Raw genomic sequence first — 20,134 nt, 5'->3', positions numbered from 1 at the left:
ATATTTATAAATATATCCCCAAGTTGGTGGGTTTTGCATAGGTGGAGAGAGATGCTCCAATTTAACGGAATTTCTTTGCTTTTTTGACATTTCACATCCTATCCTTAACATAATTTATTCTGTACTTCCTCTTCTATAACTCTAATCCTCCTGCCCTGCAATCAGAGCAAATTCCTGGTTATTTACAAGTTAAATTAAAAACAGCAGAAGCAAATAAAGTTTACAGCTAACATTTTCAAAAGTCCCCAAGTGATTTAGCAGACTCAAGGTTTGTCTACACAGGAAAGTTTTACAAATTGTAGTGATATGGTTATGGCCATATAACCTCCTGGGTAGCCATGTATTATGGTATGAACACCATTTTTCAGTTTAGTGTATGTAAAAAGACACTCATACTGGAATAAGACTGTCAACAAAGGGAGTTACACCGGTATAACTGGTAAAACTTTCCCATGTAGACAAGGCTCAAGACAGGTGCTTTTGTAAACTTTACCCTAGGACTTGTTTTGAAATGGTCAAGGATCTGTGAGTGCCTAATATACCATAGAAAGAACTTTGCAAAGTTGTCAAAATAAATCATCACTACATTTTGGAAAGTTCCTCCAATAGGACCCAGTCCTGAAGATAGCTTTGTCCTATGTTGGTACTGGCTTTGTAGACCAATAGTGCAAATCCTGTGGCAATTAGTGGACTTAAGCAAAAATGAGCTGATGATTTAATCTTTTAAAGCTAATTTAATATATTTAATTTGTCTCATTTTAGCCAAGTGATGCAATTATTTTATTAAATAAAAAATAGATGGAATAGCAAAAATGCAAAGGGAAGATTGGTCATTCTTCAAAGCAATTAAAGATACTGTACTTAGTGATGAGTGACTGAAAATCATGGCTGACTGGTGGGCAGGATGTAGCTATGGCCTTGTGTGGGTGAGGCTGGGTTTCTTTTGAGAGCTCTGTGTAGAGCTGGGTGAACAGAGGTGTGTATGAACAATTAGTGATGATGAAAGGGTAGAGCAGAGGCAAGTATAAAGGCATGTGTCTAACCAAAGTTTGAGCAGTAAATAGGAAGAGAAGATAATAGTGCTTTGGAGGGATAACAGAATCAAACACGCATACCGTACTACACTTACCATAATTAATGAAGGAATATGTTTCTTGTTTCAAGGCTTTTTGTTTGAAAGCTGTGTCTGAAGGGTGTGTGAAAGCAGAGGTGGTTGACCTGTGTATTTTTCTGGGTGTGTGTGTGTGTGTGTGTGTATTAACATTCTCTAAATTGGTAAATATTTTTGCAGTAAATTAAACGGTCACACAAAATACAAACCCAGCAGCTTTTCCTCACCCAAATACACAAATTAACAAGTCAGATTTATTCAAACTCAAGCAGTACCCCCCATCTCATGTGCAAGTGCCAACCTTTATTATGCTCCTCCCTCACCAAAAGGCTGGGTAAACAAAGAGGCCTTACAGTGTCATGCAAGTTAATGGACTCAAGCTGTTTGAAGTAGAAAACTCAATGCAACCTTAATTATGGAGCCATTCGTGCACCTCCATAATAACTGATTGGTTGAGCTGAAGCATGCATCAAGACCTGTGAATGAGTGCACTCTGAGTATGTTTTCAGTGTAGAGTTAACATGGGTGATCAGCACCTGGGTCTGAGCATCCAGGTTAACCTAGCCTGGGTGTGAGTAGCTATACTGAAAAAGCCATGTTTGAATTACTGCGTCCTCACTGGTGCTGCATTCACCTGTGTGGACTGCTAGGATTTTTGGGGGCATATCTCTTGCTTCTTCATGCTGCAGTAAATTGAGCTACTCTGCTTATTTCTCAGTGACTTGTAGGAGAGCTTGTCTGTCCTTATGAGCACATGGGAGAAATTTTGTGAAGCCATTGGATGATGGTTATCGGCACTCAAATGGTCTAGCCTGTGCCCTCACTGCAAAGTGGGCGGGGATTTACAAGCCTGAACCCCAGAATGGGCCAACTAGCTCAGACTGAAAGCACCACTAAACTCTCAATGGAGGCTTTTGGGGGTAGGAGAGAGCTGGATTAGGGGCAACACGCAAGTAAGAGATTGGGTTGACTATACAGTGGAGACCTACCCTGTGTGTGAGAAACAATTGGAGCAGTTCCACAAGGTAGAAGCACCTAGACACTGACAAGTAATAAAAAGTGAAGACATCTTTTTGAGTAAAAAAACGTCAACCATGACACCAAAGGACTCTTCAGAGAACAGATTGTGCAGCTTGTCTGTAATCTTAAGGAGTATTATATAAAAGTTGTATATGGTTCCTTTTTAAGGACAGGCGTGCTACATGTGCATGGTGACTTTTTTTAGAGGGACTTGCAGCTGTTGAAGTCACTGGGCTTGTCCAGTGGGGACAGTATGTATAATGATACTGATCTCCTATGTTAAAGCACTTTGAGATCTGTGGATGAAAACCACTATATAAGAACTAGATGCTATTAGTGTGTTCTAGAGATTTTTACTTCAGGTTAATTGATAGTTAACTTGAGATTGTAAACACTTCTGGGAAGGCTAGTTTGGACACTACACATTTGATTGAAGCTACAAATGTTTGCTGATCCTTATGGTAAAAAAACAATCCATTAACTTGGGATAAAAAAGCATAGTGTAGATGTGCCCATTGGAATTGAATGCAAGCCCTGGGACAAACCGAAGAAGCAGAAGAGAAGACACCATCTGGGACCTATTGAGATAACACCTGACATAATTAAGGAGCAGGAAGAAATATAGTGGAAGAATAAATAAAATGAGCAGAGAGATCTCTGGAACCTTTTAACCTTTATCTTGTTGTATTCTGCTGCTGTGAAGGAGCAGACTGAAGCAACCAAACTCTAATAGTAGCTCAGTTGTGAAAATTAAATTGGAGTCGCTACTTTCCTCCTCCTGTTATTTTGATTAGTAACTTCATAGAAGAAATGTGACACAAGATATAGTGACCCAGATAGACAGCAGGATGCCTGAATAATTGTGACAAGAAGGGTAGATTGTTTCTTAAGAAGTCTCACTAACTGTAGTGGACATGGAAGCAAACGACACTACAGGGGATTCAGTGATCTCAAGGATGACTTCAAGAATCTGTTGAGAAATAGATATTAGTGTGACACAATCTTAGCCAGTGTTGTTCTAGTGTCTAGTATGAGCAAAGAAAGAAGCCTGATCTCAATGGATGCACCAGGCTGCTGCTGAGAGGATTGGTTTATTAATGAAGCAACTGTTTGGATTAAGTGATATCCCAGCCAGTTAAGAGATAAGTGGTACTTGGGCTACTGTGCTTCTTTTCTTCCTACTCTTTCCATACAGAACCAATGGTTCTCTGGTCCCATTCAGCCCACTTGCTCAGTTTAGATGTGTATAAAATGGGAACATGTTAAGGGGTGGCACAGTATGTCAGGTTGGGGGCGGGGGGAATACAATCTGAAAATTCGCAAGTGTGGAACGGGGCTCGGGGAAGGATTCCAAAACACACATAATGAAGGCACAACAGATTCACGCAAGTAGTAAGACGTGCTCATTGTGGTTTGTGTGGTTTCTAAGAGATCTGAATGTAAAAAGAATCCTGTTCTGGAAATGAAAAATGGTGAGGTAGCTAAACAAGAATATCCAGTTAGGCAAGGCTTCCCATGAAAGAGGAGGGCAGCAAGAAAACAAAATGAGTTAATGCAAGCTGAAGGGCTTTCACAAGTATATTTTTGGGAAAATTTCTAATAGTAGAAACTAAGCTTGTTAGTTCCTGTTTAAAAATCTGCCCAACATGAAAAATGGGGGCAATTTGAAAATAATGGACAAAGTCTTTGTAACAATAGCTATTGTAAAGCAGGTAAAGAAATACTTGAACAATCTGAATATATACAGATAAAAGGTCTGGAGGACAGTATATCCTGCTGTGCCAAAAGAATTGGCCAATACATTTACTAAACCTCAAGTTAATTTTGAAAAAGCATAATGAGCTGGAGAAGTGCCAGAAAGAGTAATCTTGGCAATTACACTCTAATTTTAACTTCAAAACCTGATATAAATATTCATACCATATTAAAAAAATCACTAAACATATAAAGAATAATGGAACAGTGAGTAACAAGGAGCAGGGGATTGCAAATTTTGTCAAAGTGCTTTCTTAGATAGAACTATAGAATTAGTGGAAGGAGACTTGGTAGATGATATTTGGAATTTCAGTAAAGCTTTTGTTTGTGTTGCATGAAATCGTATTCACAGAATTCATTCTGATTGGCTTGGATATATGAGCACTGTCCTGTAGATTAAAAAATGACCAAGTCTCTACAAAAAAGGTGGTAATAAACCGCAGTGGAGCTAGTTTTGGATGAGGGCTTGTCTACACTTAAAATGTTACACTTCAGCATAGACACTGTCTACGCCAATCGGAGGGATTTTCCCCATGGCATAGGCAATCCATCTCCCCAAGAGGCAGTAGCTAGGTATCTACCTAGCGCTGTCTACATGAGGACTTAGGTTGACTTAATTATGCCACTCTGAGATATGGATTTTTCACACCTCTGAGCGGTGTAGTTATCCTTCAAGTGCAGAACAGGCCTAAATGTATGAGGTGTCACAAGGGAGAATCTTATCTATGTGGGAAAAGTGACCGGAATAGCTGTCATTGACCTAATGCTGTAGTGTAGACCATGCCTCAGAGCTATTGTTTTAGGCTGTATTAATCTCCATTGGGTATTCTCTTTGAGCTGAGAACACCTCATTGAGATGAATGGAGACCGCTTAATACCTCTCTGAATCTGCAACTTTGATGTTTGAAGCCCGCCTTGGGCAGCAATCTGAGAATGAATTGTAAGCCTTCGGGGAAAATGTCTATCAAAGTTGTGTTTGTTCTGCTGTACTCTGATTACATTTCTCCAAACTAAGAACAGTCAGAAGGTCTTAAAAACTATTTTTGAAAAGAGAATAAATTACCCCAGGAATTCCCAGTGAGAGGGGAGGGATGATTGGGGCGCAAGAGTAGGTGGTAATAGGGGAAGAGGGGCTTGGGCCTGCAGAAAGGGATGAAGATGTTATGGGGAGGGGATAAATGGGAATGGATAGTAGGGGCTCAGGTAAGGTGGGAGAGGGTGCAGAGGAGAGGAAGGGTTGGAGAATACGAGGGGCAGCCGAGGAAGTGTGATGTCCTGTCAGCCCTGAATTCTGCCTTCTGTGTGTGTGCTAGGATCTAGAAGTGCTTTATCTCTCTCTGCAGGAGTATGAGCCCCTTTCCTCGTCTGCTCCATGTTCTGGGATTTGAATGACCCCGCTCTTCTTGAGATTCTGAGTCCCCCTTCCTGCCCCTCCATGTACACAGGAATCTGTGGTGGGAGGGACTGAAGGTAATGCAAACTTAAACATCTGAAACCCAGAAAACAAGTAGTATTCACGTAACTCCTCTTTGAGGTGGGGGGCCTGGCCAGAGTGCCTGGGGGAGGGGTCTGGTTAGCCGCAGAAGGAGGAGCAGACTTAGTGAACCAGTGGCATAGTCGGGGAAGCTTGGCTCAATTCCCTATCAGTAAAATAGGGATAATAGCAATTCCCTGCCTTACAGGGAGAGGATAAATATCTTAAAGATTGTGTGGTGGTCAGATTCTGTGGTAGTTGGGGCCATATAAGTGCTTAAGATAGATACATAGGTGTGGAATGAATTCTAGGGAAAGAGAGAAGGGACCATGCAGGGAAAGTTGGCTGCACAGGATGTATTGACCACCAACCCGTTGCTGCTTTCATTTGTATCTGAACAAAACTCAATGTGGAAGATAGAATATTTGGATAAAAAGGGCTGGGAGGGAGAGCCACACCTCATTTCTTACAGTATGTGCTGAGGAGCATATTACAAATGGCCAGGTTTATATATTTTTTGTCCATTACCACAATAGAGATCATTAACAAGGGTCCAGAGCTGTCTGTCTTCCATGTCCAGGTCTTAATACCAAATTGTGTGAGGAGAAGGAAATCTGAGGATTCCTGGAGGTGCCAGAGTTGCTTTAACATCTTCCCAGAAAAGGCAAGTGGAGGGGCATTGATGACTGCATAAATTGTTAACGTCAAGGGTGATTTCTTGAGTGTACATTGAACAGTCTCCATTGAGAGACTTTGGCATTTTGACCTCTTGAAAGGAAAAATGACAACATCTCATTATTAATCCCAGTGTCCTCTCCAGCTAGACTTAACTAATCATAAGGGTCATGAGTTTAATTTATAGGTTGCAGCCCCAGTCCTGCCTAGAGCATTTAAGAGTAAATTTGCTGAAACTCAACAAGAGAAGACTTCACAGTTGTCTCTCTGTCCCCAAAATGGATCCGCTTTCATGGAGCCAGGTTTTGTGTAAATCCATTGAGTATTGTCTGAAAAAGTAGGTAGAAAACTTCTTGTACTAAGAAATGCTTAACTTGCTTCTGCATGAAGACAGGCCAAATTCCCTCTATTAGCAACTGACCTTGATTAATAGAATGAACTGTATGTAGGCTCCCTGTCATTGTTCCTTGGAAAATGGTCTCCTCCTTTGCCCTTCACAGACCACCCCGCATACTTACCTGCATATTGCCAGACTATGGCAGCAACAACAGCACTTTCAGCCATCATACAGCAACCACCTGAGAGTACGTCTAGACTGCAAAACAACCCCCCAAATCCAGAAAACCCCCAGCAGCAAGTCTGAGCCCAGGTCTACAGACATGGGCTTGCACGGCAGCACTAAAAGTAGCAGCGTAGGCTTTACCATTCAGGCTGGAGCTCAGGTCTGAGTCCTAGCCCCCTCACTGAGTTTCATAGCCTGAGCTCCAGCCATACCAGCAGTCCTGCGAGCCCGAGTCTATGCAAAGATAGTTTGTGACCTGTTGTGGGAGGAGTGAGGTGCCAACTTTCAAGTGTTCTTTCCACCCCAGAATTGATGTTAGTACTGTCACTGCAGTTGTGCTGAAAATGTAAGTACCTTCATGGAAGCTTTGAATTTAAGTGCTTTAAAATTGGTCTCCACTTTGATTGAATACAATCATTGTGTTGCAGTCTTATTAAAATCATATATTTTTAAGGCTGGAAGGGACCAATATGATCTAGTCTAACCTCCTGAAAAGCAAAAGCCATAGAATTTTGTCCCAATAATTTCTTCATGACTGCAAACATTTTTAATTGGTTGTAGCTGCACAGGGTGCAGTTTAGTTATTCCTCCACCCATTCCCCACAATGAATTTGACCCTGTGCGGCACTTCAGCATTTGGGCCTGGATTGACAAAATTTGTTTTTCAGTTGTCCTTTCAGAGCTTGTCATTTTGAGTATTGTCCTGGTGAATCAGTTATAACTAGGCTATTCGTGTATGCAGTATTATGTTTTTCTAAATGACTTGCATCATGACGAGGAAACAACTGAAATAAAAATATACATGCAGTAGTCTGTATGTACCCATATGTTCATCCTTTTTACAAAGCTATGATAAATTTTGTATAAAGTATGCCTTGTGAGGCATCATTTGAAAACTCATCATACGCTGTACATTATTGTCCTGGTAAAAGATATGTGGCAACATTGTGTGTGATGTTATAAAATTCTATTCTATAAGACATGTTCCAGATTTAGAAAAGCAGGCACAAACCAGTTCCTCAGAGGCAGAAGGCAAACTGATGTCTTAGTTAGGGGTCAACATAAGCAAATGGACTATCACCTGGGTAAGTGGCCATTCTTTGGCAGAAAGAAGGGCGTGAGCAATACATTTACATCTTGGCAATAGAACAGCTGGAGGTTCCTGTGCAAACAGACTGTGCTGCCTGAACCCCAGCTGAAGATGATTCTCAAAGAAGAGGGAGAGAGAGGAAAAATGAGGAACAGAGGCCCCAGATTACCCCCTCCCCTCATCTGTACTCATCTGTACTACACTGGAAAGACAAAGGAAGCATCATTGAAGTGGGGGAGGAAGGGTACTGACTGAAATCCAGCCAGGCTGCTGTAAATATATGATGAGAGAAACCTTTTTGCTTTAAATTCAGTTAGCTTGTTAAGTTAGGTATTAGTTTGCATTTTAACTTTTATTTCTTTGTAAACATTTCTGACTTTTATGCCTGATTACTTGTAATCACTTAATCTATCTTTCCGTAGTTAATAAACTTGTTGTTTTATCTGAATCCATTTTGCGATGAGGTTTGTGCATATAATTTTCTATTAATAAAATGATGGATTATGTATGAGCTTGTATTGTCCAGAAGAAAAGAGCTGGGCAGTACAAGGCGCACATTTCTGGGGACAAGTCTGGGACAGGGAATTTGCTGGTGTCACTCTGCAATATAATTCAGGAGCAGCTGGTTAGACCACTCATATCTCAGCTGGAAGTAATGTACATGCTAGAGGCTGTGTGAGAGTAGTGGTTCTCATGGCAAAGTAGTGCAAAAAGCACCCCAGGAGAAATTGAGGGTACACAGCTGTTCAGCAGTCCAGATTGTACTCTAGGGAATGTCACAATACAATTTTTGTTTTCAGAAATGGCTTTAATTATTTTGTGCAGTGCTTTTTGGGGGGCTCTACTTCGCTAGGCTTCAAGAAGCCAACTGTCTTAATGCTATACATGAAAATTGTACCTTTTTTCTGAACGTATATATGTAAAAATCTAATCAGAACTGGTTTTGGAGTAGCAGCTGTGTTAGTCTAATCAGAACGATCACCCTTTTAACTCTTTCATTCGTTTGCTGTTATTTTCAAGGTACAGAAAATAAATTATAGGCTCCAAATTAGTTTCTTATCTCAGAGTGTGTGTGTAATAAGTGATGCGCTGCCCCTTCCTTCCTCCCCTAATTTATCCACTTTCTGTCTCCCCATGAGCAGTTCACTGCTGGGTGATAGTATTATGCTACCAAGAGGATATCGTCTAGTCATCATTTTCCCCTTATTTCTCTTCTGTTCCTTTCTTTCCTCTTTTTTCCTCTTTTAATTTTATATGCTGCAGTTCTAATGGTTAAAATGCCTTACTTTTAAATTTTTACTCAGACCAAATCATGCATATCTATAGAAGATGTAATTCATGTCATGTGACCTTGTACTAATTGCATGCAAGCTACAGAATTAGTTTTCTGTGCATAGAAATGTAAATTAATGAATATTACATAAGCTGTTGAATTCAGGAAACTTGTAGTCATCATAATGCAGTTTGGAGTTCAACAAGGCTCTTATTAGGGTATCTTTCTCCAGGCATATAGAGTTGGTTGACCAGTTTTACTAATCTGTATAATCTGTAGAGAGAACATGTCTGATCTCTAGGAATTTAGATCAAAAGTTGCAAGTTGGGCCAATTCTGAGTATCTGGTTACAATGTCACTGAAGTATTTTCTCTGTATGTTTCATAAAGAAGGGCATTCTTTTCCCCCTTTTGGTAATCAGGACATGCATTTCCCCCCCACCACCCCTTTTCCTTATCTAACCCGTCAGCTTGTGCTGCGTTCAGAAAGGTTTTCCTGTTCTCACATCCTTCTCTTCAGGTGGGTGTGAGTGTGGAAATTCAGAAAAGCAAAGAAACTCTTGATGACAATCTTGCCAGGAATTGACACTTTTTAGGAAAAGTTGTGGAGAAGGTGAGTATGGACCCGCAGTCTTCACTGGAGTCCATAAACTTCCTTGATCTTTATCAGTGTAGTTTTACATCTGGGTATTACACAGACAATACTGCTGCTTTTGGATGATCTATTGCTAGTGAAGGATGCCAGAAAGGTGTCAGGCTGATGATTTGATTTGTTGCATGTATTGCTTGATTACTTGCTGGTGGAAGAAATGGGAACAGAGATTCAGCAGGTGTATAAAGAACCAGACTGTCATCAGTCTCATCCACCACATACAGTTACAGGGCAACTGGCTTAAAGGAAAAGTTGCTGTGGTGTGTAACGTGACATTACACATTGGAAAGGTGGGCGGGGGGGAAGCCAGGCCTGTAGGTAGGTTGATCAAGGTGAAAGGACTGCCACCTGTCTCAAAACAATAGGGTGGTTTTGTGTGTGTGTCTCAAAATCTCTATCTCTATATATCTGTATATGTGAGAGAGAGGTAGAAACGTTGCTACTCTTGAAGTAGGAACCTCTTTTCAATACACATTCTTAAGAGTTTTTAAGATCTATTTTAAAACATCAGATGTTTCTTCCATAGGCAGTAAACAGTTCGAGAAAATATGGGAGGAGTTGGGCAGGTTTTCACCATTTTCTTCTGCTTTATACTCTTTCCTTTTCTCCATGTTACAGCCACTGTCATCCTGAATGTCAGTGCCTTTTTATTCGATCACAGGAGAGCATCTCAAAACTTTCCTCTTTTTCTCACTGGTACTTTATTATGGCTCTGAAATTACCAGTGTTGTCTTTGAAGCTGCACCTGACTGATTATACCAGAAGAGTAACTTACACGTTGACTCAGTAAGCAGAGTTAAACTATGATACTGCTTTTCTGTATTGGTTTAAAAAAATTCAAGTATTTGAGACATGTTTTGGTTTCTTTAATAATCATATTATTTAATAATTTAACAATTTAATAATAAGCTGAGTTGTACCTGAATCTAGACACTGTAATAGCTGGTTTTATTTGTGCCTATTTCTTCTAAATTACCTGATATAAATAAGTCTTAATTTTAAATTCAGGGGCCAACTGTTGTGTAATAAAACACCAATTATCTTACTTCTGATGCCTCTAATAATGTTTTAAAATTCCTTTTGGCTTGAAAGTGTTCTGGCTTCATCTCAGATGAGCATTGTTTTTGAAAAGTTTGAAAAATTTAGAACACTGTTGTTGAATTACAGGGCTGTCTCCTTTCTTTCTTGCACTCAAATCACACTAAGCTCTTTTTAACCACTTACACTGACCTCTTTTTGGGTATTCGTAACTTAAGCATCTGGATTTTAGGTTTTAACTTGTAGTCCTTGAGTACTAGGGCACAGGCTACTTTGAACAAAATAAATCTGTTTAGAAATTAAAACTGATTAACTGGCTGACTGTTGTGGCAGTGTATTGGTTAAGTGAAGTACATATAAAGGCGTGGGTGGGGAAACTGGACAGGCTGCATTTTGCTGTAAAAGACCTCCTTGATCCTTTCACTGACCCCAGTTACAACCTGATGCAGAAACTCTCCTGAATCCTATTTCTTTCCAAGCATTTTTTTAACTCTTTTTTTTACACTAAAAGATTGTAAAAGGCACTCAACTACTATGGGAATTGATAGGTAGAAGACGTAATGTCAAATCTGTTTTGTTTTTCTTAGTATTCTGGTAGTGCCAATAATGTGCTAGATCAGGGATGTAAATTTTATTTACAGTCCCTTATGGACTTCCCCTTCTGTTCTTTATGATGTAGGCTACCTCCTGTTTTTGTTATTGTATTGTGTTTTAACATCTGGAAACACAGAACAGAACCAGAATCATATGGCTTACCAGCTCTCCCTGGACTTCAGTTTGGTAACCTCTGTGCTAAACACTTTCTATACACAAGGTAGACAAACTCTGTTGGATAGCTTTTATCTTTTCAGAAATACTTCAAATCAATGGTGTCATACAAATCTCAAGGAGACGGGGAAAGACATAAATGAGACTTTTTAAGGCAGTCCAACCTATCAACCTAAAGTTGGGGTTACATACAATATTGAAACTATTGATACATGGGGCTTGAAAAATTTCCACGATACCTCAGCCTACTCGGCAAGGTGTAATGAACATGTGCCACCACTCTCCGAAGATGAGCATACTTGATTTCCATTGGCACGTTTTCACTCCCACTCAACAAATCAGTTCGTTCACTCCCCCCAAAATATTAATTTTTTCTTTCTCTCCAAAATAAATCCATTCTGTCCCCAGTCAGTCTTTCCCCCTTCCAAATTAATTCTGCCCCTAGATAAAATGAGTTAATGCTATGCCCAGAGTGAATCCACACTGCTCTCTCCACCACTCCAAAATAGCCTTTTGCAGGGCCTTTCAGCTGCTTGTGCCCTTGTTCCTGCATATGTAAGAGGCCCTTGGCTTTCCAGCTCCACTTTCCACCTGGACTCTCTGCTTCTCACTTCCCACTTTTTCCTCTTAAATGAGAAGTGGCTCAGAAGCTGCTCTTCTCATTTCCTGCCAACTATGTGAAAAGAGGAGTAGCTAAGAAGTCACTCTTCTCCCTGCCTCCTTCCCCTCCTGAAAAAGAGCTAGTGGTGGCTGCTCTGCTGTGTTCCCTCTTGGCCCTCTCTCTTCCTGTCAAATTAGAATCAGTACTTGAGATGATCTGGTCCCTGCCTCCTTGCTCCTCTCCAGAGAAGGAGCCAGTGGTTCAAGGCCAAAAGTTCAACTCACCCTGCCTGAGTTGGTTTTTCAAGCCCCGATAGCAGTTCTGTTATGGAACTTTCATCTTCAAGCACTTCAAACATCAATCCTCCCAATTCCTATTGCTCAAGTAAGTATTGGCTCCATTTTACAGATGGGGGAAAAGTTAAGCAATAAGGTTAAATGACTTGCCCAAGGCCACCGAAGGAGCCAAGTTCAGAGCTGGAATTAAAACAACTCTTGATTGTGTGTGTGTGTGTGGACCAAGTTCCTTACCCCTTTGAAGTTATGGCATTTTGCACACCAGATTGAAGAGGGGTGATATGATAGATTGTATTTGATATGCACAGGATCACATGGAATTTATGGAGCATAATTAGCCACAATTTGCCTTTTTGTCCAGATATTGCATACATCTGTTATGATGCTGCTGCTTTGTGCACCTGAGTTTCATTGACCACCGTTTTGCTTGTCCTGCCCTCTTCTGTTCTTCTGTCTTTTCCCTATGCTAGAGAGTTTAATGAATTCCCTGTGTCTGCTCCAGCATTCTGCCCTCAAAAGGCAGCAATTTGATAAGAGAAGGGGGAGTCTTTTCAGACTGAACAGCAGCAAGGACAGGAGAGTAGCAATATCAAGCAATCACTCGCCTGCCTAAAATTTCTGTAGTAGGAGTTCTTCCTTGCATTTTATCGTTTGGTTTGGTTTAGAGGAGGCATGAGGTCCCACTTTACACTGCTCTACACAAGTGAGGCTAAGGAGTTCTGCAGATGGGGAGACTGGCCATTTAAAGGAGTGAAGCAGCAGGGCCAGCTAGCAACAGAGATGCTCCAATACTTGTGCCAAAGACAGGCGTACAGGAGTTGTATAGAGTTTTTGAGTCTCACTGGATCTGCTAGCCTCTTGTTCTGTTGCTCCCCAGCTTTGCATGACAGAACTGTGTCTTCAAATAACCACCCTGCTTCAAATAACTCCCATCCTACGTACTTGAATAAGTGCGAACTTCTGAAGGTGAACTGTTCACTTAATGTAGTTTTATCTTCTAAAGTTAATCTTGAATAATGCATCTACTGCCATTACTTTCTTTTCACAAACCTCTTACCTAGAGTCTAACTATTCCTGATTCATTATGTGTGTGAATTTGAAGGATAAAATTCACAAAGGATAAAAAATGAAAGCTGTCTGTGAATTCCGGAAGTTCCAGAAAATGTTAGGCTGCATAACATTAAAGATTGTCAAATGGTTTAAAATCATTTAGCATTCCTTCAGAATTCAGTGCATCCTATCTGCCTCTAAATTAGGGAGCACTGCAGAATAGTTTATCTAAATTCCACATACTACAAGGGGCGTGGGTCATGAAGGTGAACTTCCTGGAGAAAATCCTTAACTGTGAGAGGTCAAAAGCAACCATTGATATTACCCAGTCAAGCACTGAATTATTAATTCTGCTGGATGTCTAAAAGCACTGATTCCCTGGTTGTCCTAATGTATCCTTCTCTATGCCAAACAAGACTTCGTGCAATATTCTTCATTTTCAGTTTTTAAGAAATATATTTGATTACTCAGCTGACTTACAATGAAAAGTTTCCTAAATGGTTACCTTTTATATCATGGAGTCATATAACAGTGTTTCAAAGCAAACTGGTTTCTGCTTCTAGCTATCACAGACCCTGGAAAATGTTAATATTTTTATAAAAAATAAATACAAAAATGGAGTCATTATTAGTTGCATTATAATAGCAAACATGAGGGCCTAGTCACATTCAGTTTACTGGGAATTGTTAGTTATAGCTTTAAGATTTTTTCTCTTTTATTACAATATTAACAATTAGCATATTTTAAATATTCTAAGCTTTGGTAATTAAGCATGGGAGACAGCAAGAAGACACCCCAGATACTCTGGAATGCCTAATTGTGATAGTAAAATAGCTCTATGCAATCATTACAAAATAAATATATATTTTAAAGGAAATTCAGTTCTTCTTGAAACATTAATCTAAATATAATTCTTCCCTACTTAAGTCGTCTTCCTTGTGTATATTTAGTCATTAGTGGTTCACAGTCATGCTGGAAGGGCATAATGAGTGGGGTCCCGCAGGGATCAGTTTTGGATCCGGTTCTGTTCAGTATCTTCTTCAATGATTTAGATAATATCATACAGGGTACACTTATAAAGTTTGCAGACAATACCAACCTGGGAAGGGGTTGCAAGTGCTTTGGAGAATAGGATTAAATTTCAAAATGATCTGGACAAACTGGAGAAATGGTCTGAAGTAAATAGGATGAAATTCAATAAGGACAAATGGAGTACTTTGCATTTAGGAAGGAACAATCAGTTGCACACACAAAAAATGGGAAATGACTGCCTAGGAAGGAGTACTGTGGAAAGGGATCTGGGGGTCATAGTGGACCACAAGCTAAATATGAGTCAACAGTGTAATGCTGTTGCAAAAAAAAGCAAACATCATTCTGGGATGTATTATCAGGAGTGTTGTAAGTAAGACATGAGAAGTAATTTTTCCTCTCTGATTAGGCCTCAGCTGGAGTATTATGTCCAGTTCTGTGTGCCATATTTCAGAAAGGGTGTGGACAAACTGGAGAGAGTCCAGAGAAGAGCAACAAAAATTATTAAAGGTCTAGAAAACATGACCTAACTGGTCATGATGATTTAACTGGGAATGATGATTTAACTGGGAATTGGTCCTGCTTTGAGCAGGGGGTTGGACTAGATGACCTTCTGGGGTCCCTTCCAACCCTGATATTCTATGATTCTATGACCTATGAGGGAAGATTGAAAAAATTGGGTTTGTTTAGTCTGGAAAATGAAAACTGTTATGTCCCCTCTCAGTCTTCTAAGTATGTAAAAGGTTGTTACAAGAAGGAGGAAGAAAAATTGTTCTTAACCTCTGAGGATAGTACAAGAAGCAATGGGCTTAAATTGCAGCAAGGGAGGTTTATGTTGGACGTTAGGAAAAACTTTGTGACTGTCAGGTGGTTAAGCACTGGAATAAAGTGCCCCAGGGAGGTTGTGAAATCTTCTCCATTGGAGATTTTGAAGAGCAGGTTAGACAAACACCTGTCAGGAATAGTCTATATAATTAGTCCTGCCATGAGTGCAGTGGACTGGACTAGATGATCTCTCGAGGTCCCTTCCAGTTCTATGATTATCTGCTGACGTTAGTGGTAGGAAGTTCTTGCTACTGTTAACCCATAAAAGAGCCATGACCTCTAGGGATGAGTAATCTGGATTCTGTCCATTGTGCGTCAACAGGATTGTTTATGGAGTTAATTCAGTTACACCTGTGCAACCCAATCTTCACTATTGATGATGATGATGCCCAAGATGGAAAAGTCCGGAAACGATGGAAAGACTTGCAGGGTGGTTTTTATTTTGAAAGCCTGTTTTTGTAAAATTGAGAATGTATGTTTGCTTGTTTGTTTTGATACAGAAAACATTGATACAATAACATAGAGTTCTATGATGCCAGCTAGGAAGTGATCTACATTCTCTTATTCCTTTAGCATCCATCAACAAAATAGTAAGGACTTGTCTACATGAGGAAATTGTACTAATTTTAACTTAAGATGTGATTTTTAAAGCCCATAGCTCAACCAGTGCAAAAGCTTGTATGGAAACTCTTACTGCAGATGAGACCATGGTTATTTCAATTTAGGTTAAGTCAGGTGAGAACTGAGTTAAGCTGTTCCAAAAAAGTGCTATACAACCTTTTGTACCTGTTCAACTATACATTGATTTAAAAACAGTTTCAGTTAAACTATTGCAACTTGTGTGTAGACTAGGCCTAATTTCTAGTCAGTTCCACTTGGGCATACCCCCCGCAGACTGTGGGGCTGCATGGTTCTCGGTGTGGTTGTGTAGTCTTTATTACTGGTGGTGACATGTGAGATGGAAAAGAACTGAAGTTGAGTTTGCAAGGCTGACAGTCATCTGATTATTCTTTAATGTATTGGTACGGTAATCATTCAGACAATAAACATATAACCTTCCTATGCTGCTGTTAGTCATTTTCCAGAATAGCTCATGCTTTAATTGGTAAGTGTTCTTATACCAGTTAAAATAGTTAAAAAATTAAAATGTCGTTTAAAAAAATTAAAATACTTCCCTCTATGACTAATTAATTCTTAATATAGAGGCTTCACACATTGATTGAGGCCACTCAACTGGCACATTAAGTTGATAAGGACATTTTTCATGGGTTCAAGGATCTACCTTAACAGAACGGCTTGCAGAATCCTGCCAAGAGATGCAGGTACAGACCCTTATCTCTGTGCAGGTGTCAGGATCTGTAGTGCACCTGTTTGTAGGACCAGGGCTGACATTTTTTATCTATTTTTGGCAAGCAATTGAAGCTTTTGCAAAAGTTTCTGTTACCTGTTCATCACTGAAAACATGGTTACAGTAGAAATGAAAATATTACAAGGCATAATTCACCTACCTGTCTCAAATCTAATTTTTTAAATGATGTTATGTTGGATTTTTTTTTTCCTTTAGGTTAGGGAAATGATCCAAAGACTTAAATTATACAGCTAAGTTGTTGTTTAGCACAAAATGGGTGGGAATTTTTAATGAATATATTTAATTTGTATTAAACCAGAGGTGTTATGTGCTTAAAAATAAGTCTAACTATTGCCACCAGCTGGGATATTCTTTCTTCCTCAAAGGTTGTTCATTAACAGTTTTGGATTTTTATTTAAGCATTTCATTAGGTTGATTATTATAATTTTTCTAATTCAGTAATGATACTTGATTTGTGTCATGTTACCCACATGCAACAACAGACCAATGGCTTTTATGAAATTTTAGAAAACATCCAACAAAAGTATCTCAGGTTTCAGATTTGATTGACAGAGCCACCGAAAACTGAGATTTCACTGAAGTTTGGAGAACTACCCAATATACAACAGACTCTGGTCTATCATTTTTAATAATGATTAATGGAATTATAGTCACCTGAAACTCATCAGTAAGCAAGTTGCTTGTAAAAGTTTTAGGTCTTGATCCTGAAAATACTTACACATGTGAATAAATCCCATTTAATTAAATAGGACTGCTCACTACAGTACTTATTCAACCATGCACTGTATTCTCGGTGAAAATGAGGTCACATATTTTCAGGTCTTTTAATACTGAGTATTTTGCAAGCATCTAAATTAAAATTTGCCATGAGAGAGATTTTAGGATTAAATTTTTATGCTTTATGTACTTACTGTCTGTGAATTCAAACATCAGGTAATTATCACATTTAGTAGAGATGCATTATGTGCATGGAAAATAGCAGCTTCACTCTTTAGTGCAAATACCTCCAAGCTGTCTGGTATGTCTGCTTTGGTCTAGACTTTTTGGTCTGCTGCTTTCTTAAAGTATAAAAGATCCTTAAGTTTTTAATTTTGCTAGACTTAAATCGTTGTTCTGATATGAATGGAGCTGCTCTATAAATGTCGATTAAATGTCTTATCCGTTTTAATTAATTTAATTTCTTTTAAAATATTTACATTGAAAGAACACTCACACTGTACAAGATTATTAGAAAGGTTTGCTTCATAACTAGTAAAAACAAATATTAATTGCATTAATGGCAGGATATAGTACTGTGACATATAGCGTTGTTGTAGCCGTGTCAGTGCCAGGATATTAGAAAATATGGACCAACAGAAGTTAGTCCAATAAAAGATATTACCTCACCCACCTTGCCTCTCTGATACTGTAACAGTCAATAGTACATTAATATTTCTGCTTTGCCATACTTTTCACTTCACACTGTAACCTGCAAGCAAGGAAGTTCATGTCGTTTTTATATATTTAGTCTCCTTATCCATATTCTACACTGCACAATACATAATCTAAAATGTTTATTGAATAGACATGTTCATGTGTAATTGAGCCTGCTTGGAGTGTCCTGAAAGTGAACAAACCTGGAACCTTTTGCACTAAGTGCATAAGCATCCACTGCTAAAGGTTTACATCTCTTCGCTGGAAGCTGTGGTAGACTCATTAACATTGTGTATGGCCTAGCCAGTAGAGAAGGGACAGATACCTACTTACCTCCTTGTCCCTTCAGATTGAACAGTGCGCTTTAAAATCTGTGGGAGACTAGCATAACCGGACATTTCCTTCACATCTTCCACTGTTTATTAAATAAGCACCACACATTTATCACTTAGATCTCTTGGCATATCAGAGCCACTGATCTGATGCATTGTTTTTTTCAGGACAGGTACTTTGCCTTTGAATCAGTGGTGTAAGGAGACTCTCTCTCCACTCCAGTGTGCCCTGGGAGTAGACAGAGGAGAGCCCAAAGGTTGAAAGAGCAAGGGAAAACTGTGTTGGAGTTGTGATCTAAATAAAGGGCATCTCCACAGCATGAGAGGAAACTGCTTTGTTTGCTCTTTGAATAGTGCTTTGTAGAGCCAGGAGCCACAGCTGTAGATTGGACCCGATTTAGTACAAACAAAATATTTGTCTTCCACTGAATTTTTATTTGTAAGTTACATTACATTTACAAGATAAATAGCAAGAATAATCTTCTTTTGGGAGTGCAGAGGAAGGGGAGGAGCAGCCATTCTGCCTCTTAATGCTCTTAAAGTGTTTGCCACTGAACTTGACTGTTCTTGATTTCTGGCATCAAGAGGGTGGAGATATCCATACATTAGATGGGTGGCAACCCTTCTGAGGATTAGGAGAACCTTCTTTTTGGGAGTGGGGAAGTAGAGAGGGATGACCACACGAAACAGGAATGATGACAGCCAGGTGTGATGGTGTAGCCCTGGGTACTATGTGACGAGCTAATAAATAGAGTTGATCTTATACCCAGGCAAAATGGAAACATAGTTTCCATCGCAAGGAAAGCAAATGTCTTGTGTTTATCCTCAATATATTGTATATGTATGCCAAAAAATAGATAATTTGATTTCAGACTCTACTATTGAGTTTTTAATGTCTTCTTTGCTTCCTCATTCAGAGTCAAGGCCCAGCTCATATTATGGCTGGCAGTGGGCCAAGATCAGGAACTGTCAGTGGATTTGCCATGAAATCACAGCTTCAGATTACTGGTAAGTCTTTTAAAAGATTAAATGTTTTCTCCCAATTCCTGGGGGGGGGGGAGGTGGATAACAAACAAAAAGGTTGTGTACATAGTTAAGTAATAAGATGCTACTGGCGGTATGTTGTGCTTTGGATGTGAAGAGGACAAGACATTCAACTTTGTTCTGCAATGAAACCAGCAGTGTTGCTGTAATTCCCTGACAGAAATGCCATCTTATTATTTACATCTTTTTGTTAGATGTATCTTTTTCTTCCTAAAGTCTAGTTGATAACATGATAAAAACTAGATGGGAAACTTCTTTATTTTTCTCATATTCCTCCATACACTTATATTTAAAGGGAAATTGTGAGGTTAAGAATTGTATGCATAAAACATTTTCCTTACTGATAACACTTTAAAAATTGAAAAATGATTAAATCTTAATATTTTTATTGCCTTTTATAATATACTCTGAACATTTCAGGTTGAGTAAATTTAAACTGCTCTCTTTCTAATCATGTTCTCTTGTTGATTCTCATGCAGTAGTATGTTATAGCTGTTGGGCTGCAAGTACTATAGGGGAATATTTAAATACAAGGTTTCACATTTAAATTTGGGAATAATACTCTGTTTAAGTACTTGTGAGGCAGGTTGGTTAAAGAGCTCACACAGTGGATTTGTATGTCTCGCTCTCATACACAATGCCTCCCCAGCAGTGCGGCAATTGATAACTTGCCAATTCAGCTTCATTGCTCTAGTGCGTCTGACAATATTAGTGAAATGTCATAAGATCTTTTGCATACTCATGGATGCAGAAGACCT

General features: G+C 39.2%; 1 protein-coding gene across 7 annotated transcripts in view; it reads left to right on the top strand.

Annotated features, from left to right (window-relative positions):
- The window catches only part of ITCH (itchy E3 ubiquitin protein ligase), a 116,967-nt gene that overhangs the window by 10,162 nt on the left and 86,671 nt on the right, over positions 1–20,134 (top strand). For 3 of the 7 annotated variants that reach the window (XM_073309878.2, XM_073309877.2, XM_073309876.2), the window contains exons 1-2: positions 5,245–6,024; positions 19,250–19,340. In XM_073309878.2, the coding sequence (XP_073165979.1) occupies positions 5,857–6,024; positions 19,250–19,340 (259 nt within the window). In that variant the 5' untranslated portion in view covers positions 5,245–5,856. Of the gene's footprint in view, positions 1–5,244; positions 6,025–19,249; positions 19,341–20,134 lie in introns of those variants that run through there. The other 4 variants (XM_073309882.2, XM_073309880.2, XM_073309885.2 and 1 more) reach the window with 4 other exon arrangements.

This window comes from Lepidochelys kempii, chromosome 13 (assembly GCF_965140285.1).
Source record: "Lepidochelys kempii isolate rLepKem1 chromosome 13, rLepKem1.hap1, whole genome shotgun sequence".
Taxonomy (NCBI): domain Eukaryota; kingdom Metazoa; phylum Chordata; order Testudines; family Cheloniidae; genus Lepidochelys; species Lepidochelys kempii.
This window is presented reverse-complemented; position numbering and strand designations above follow the sequence as displayed.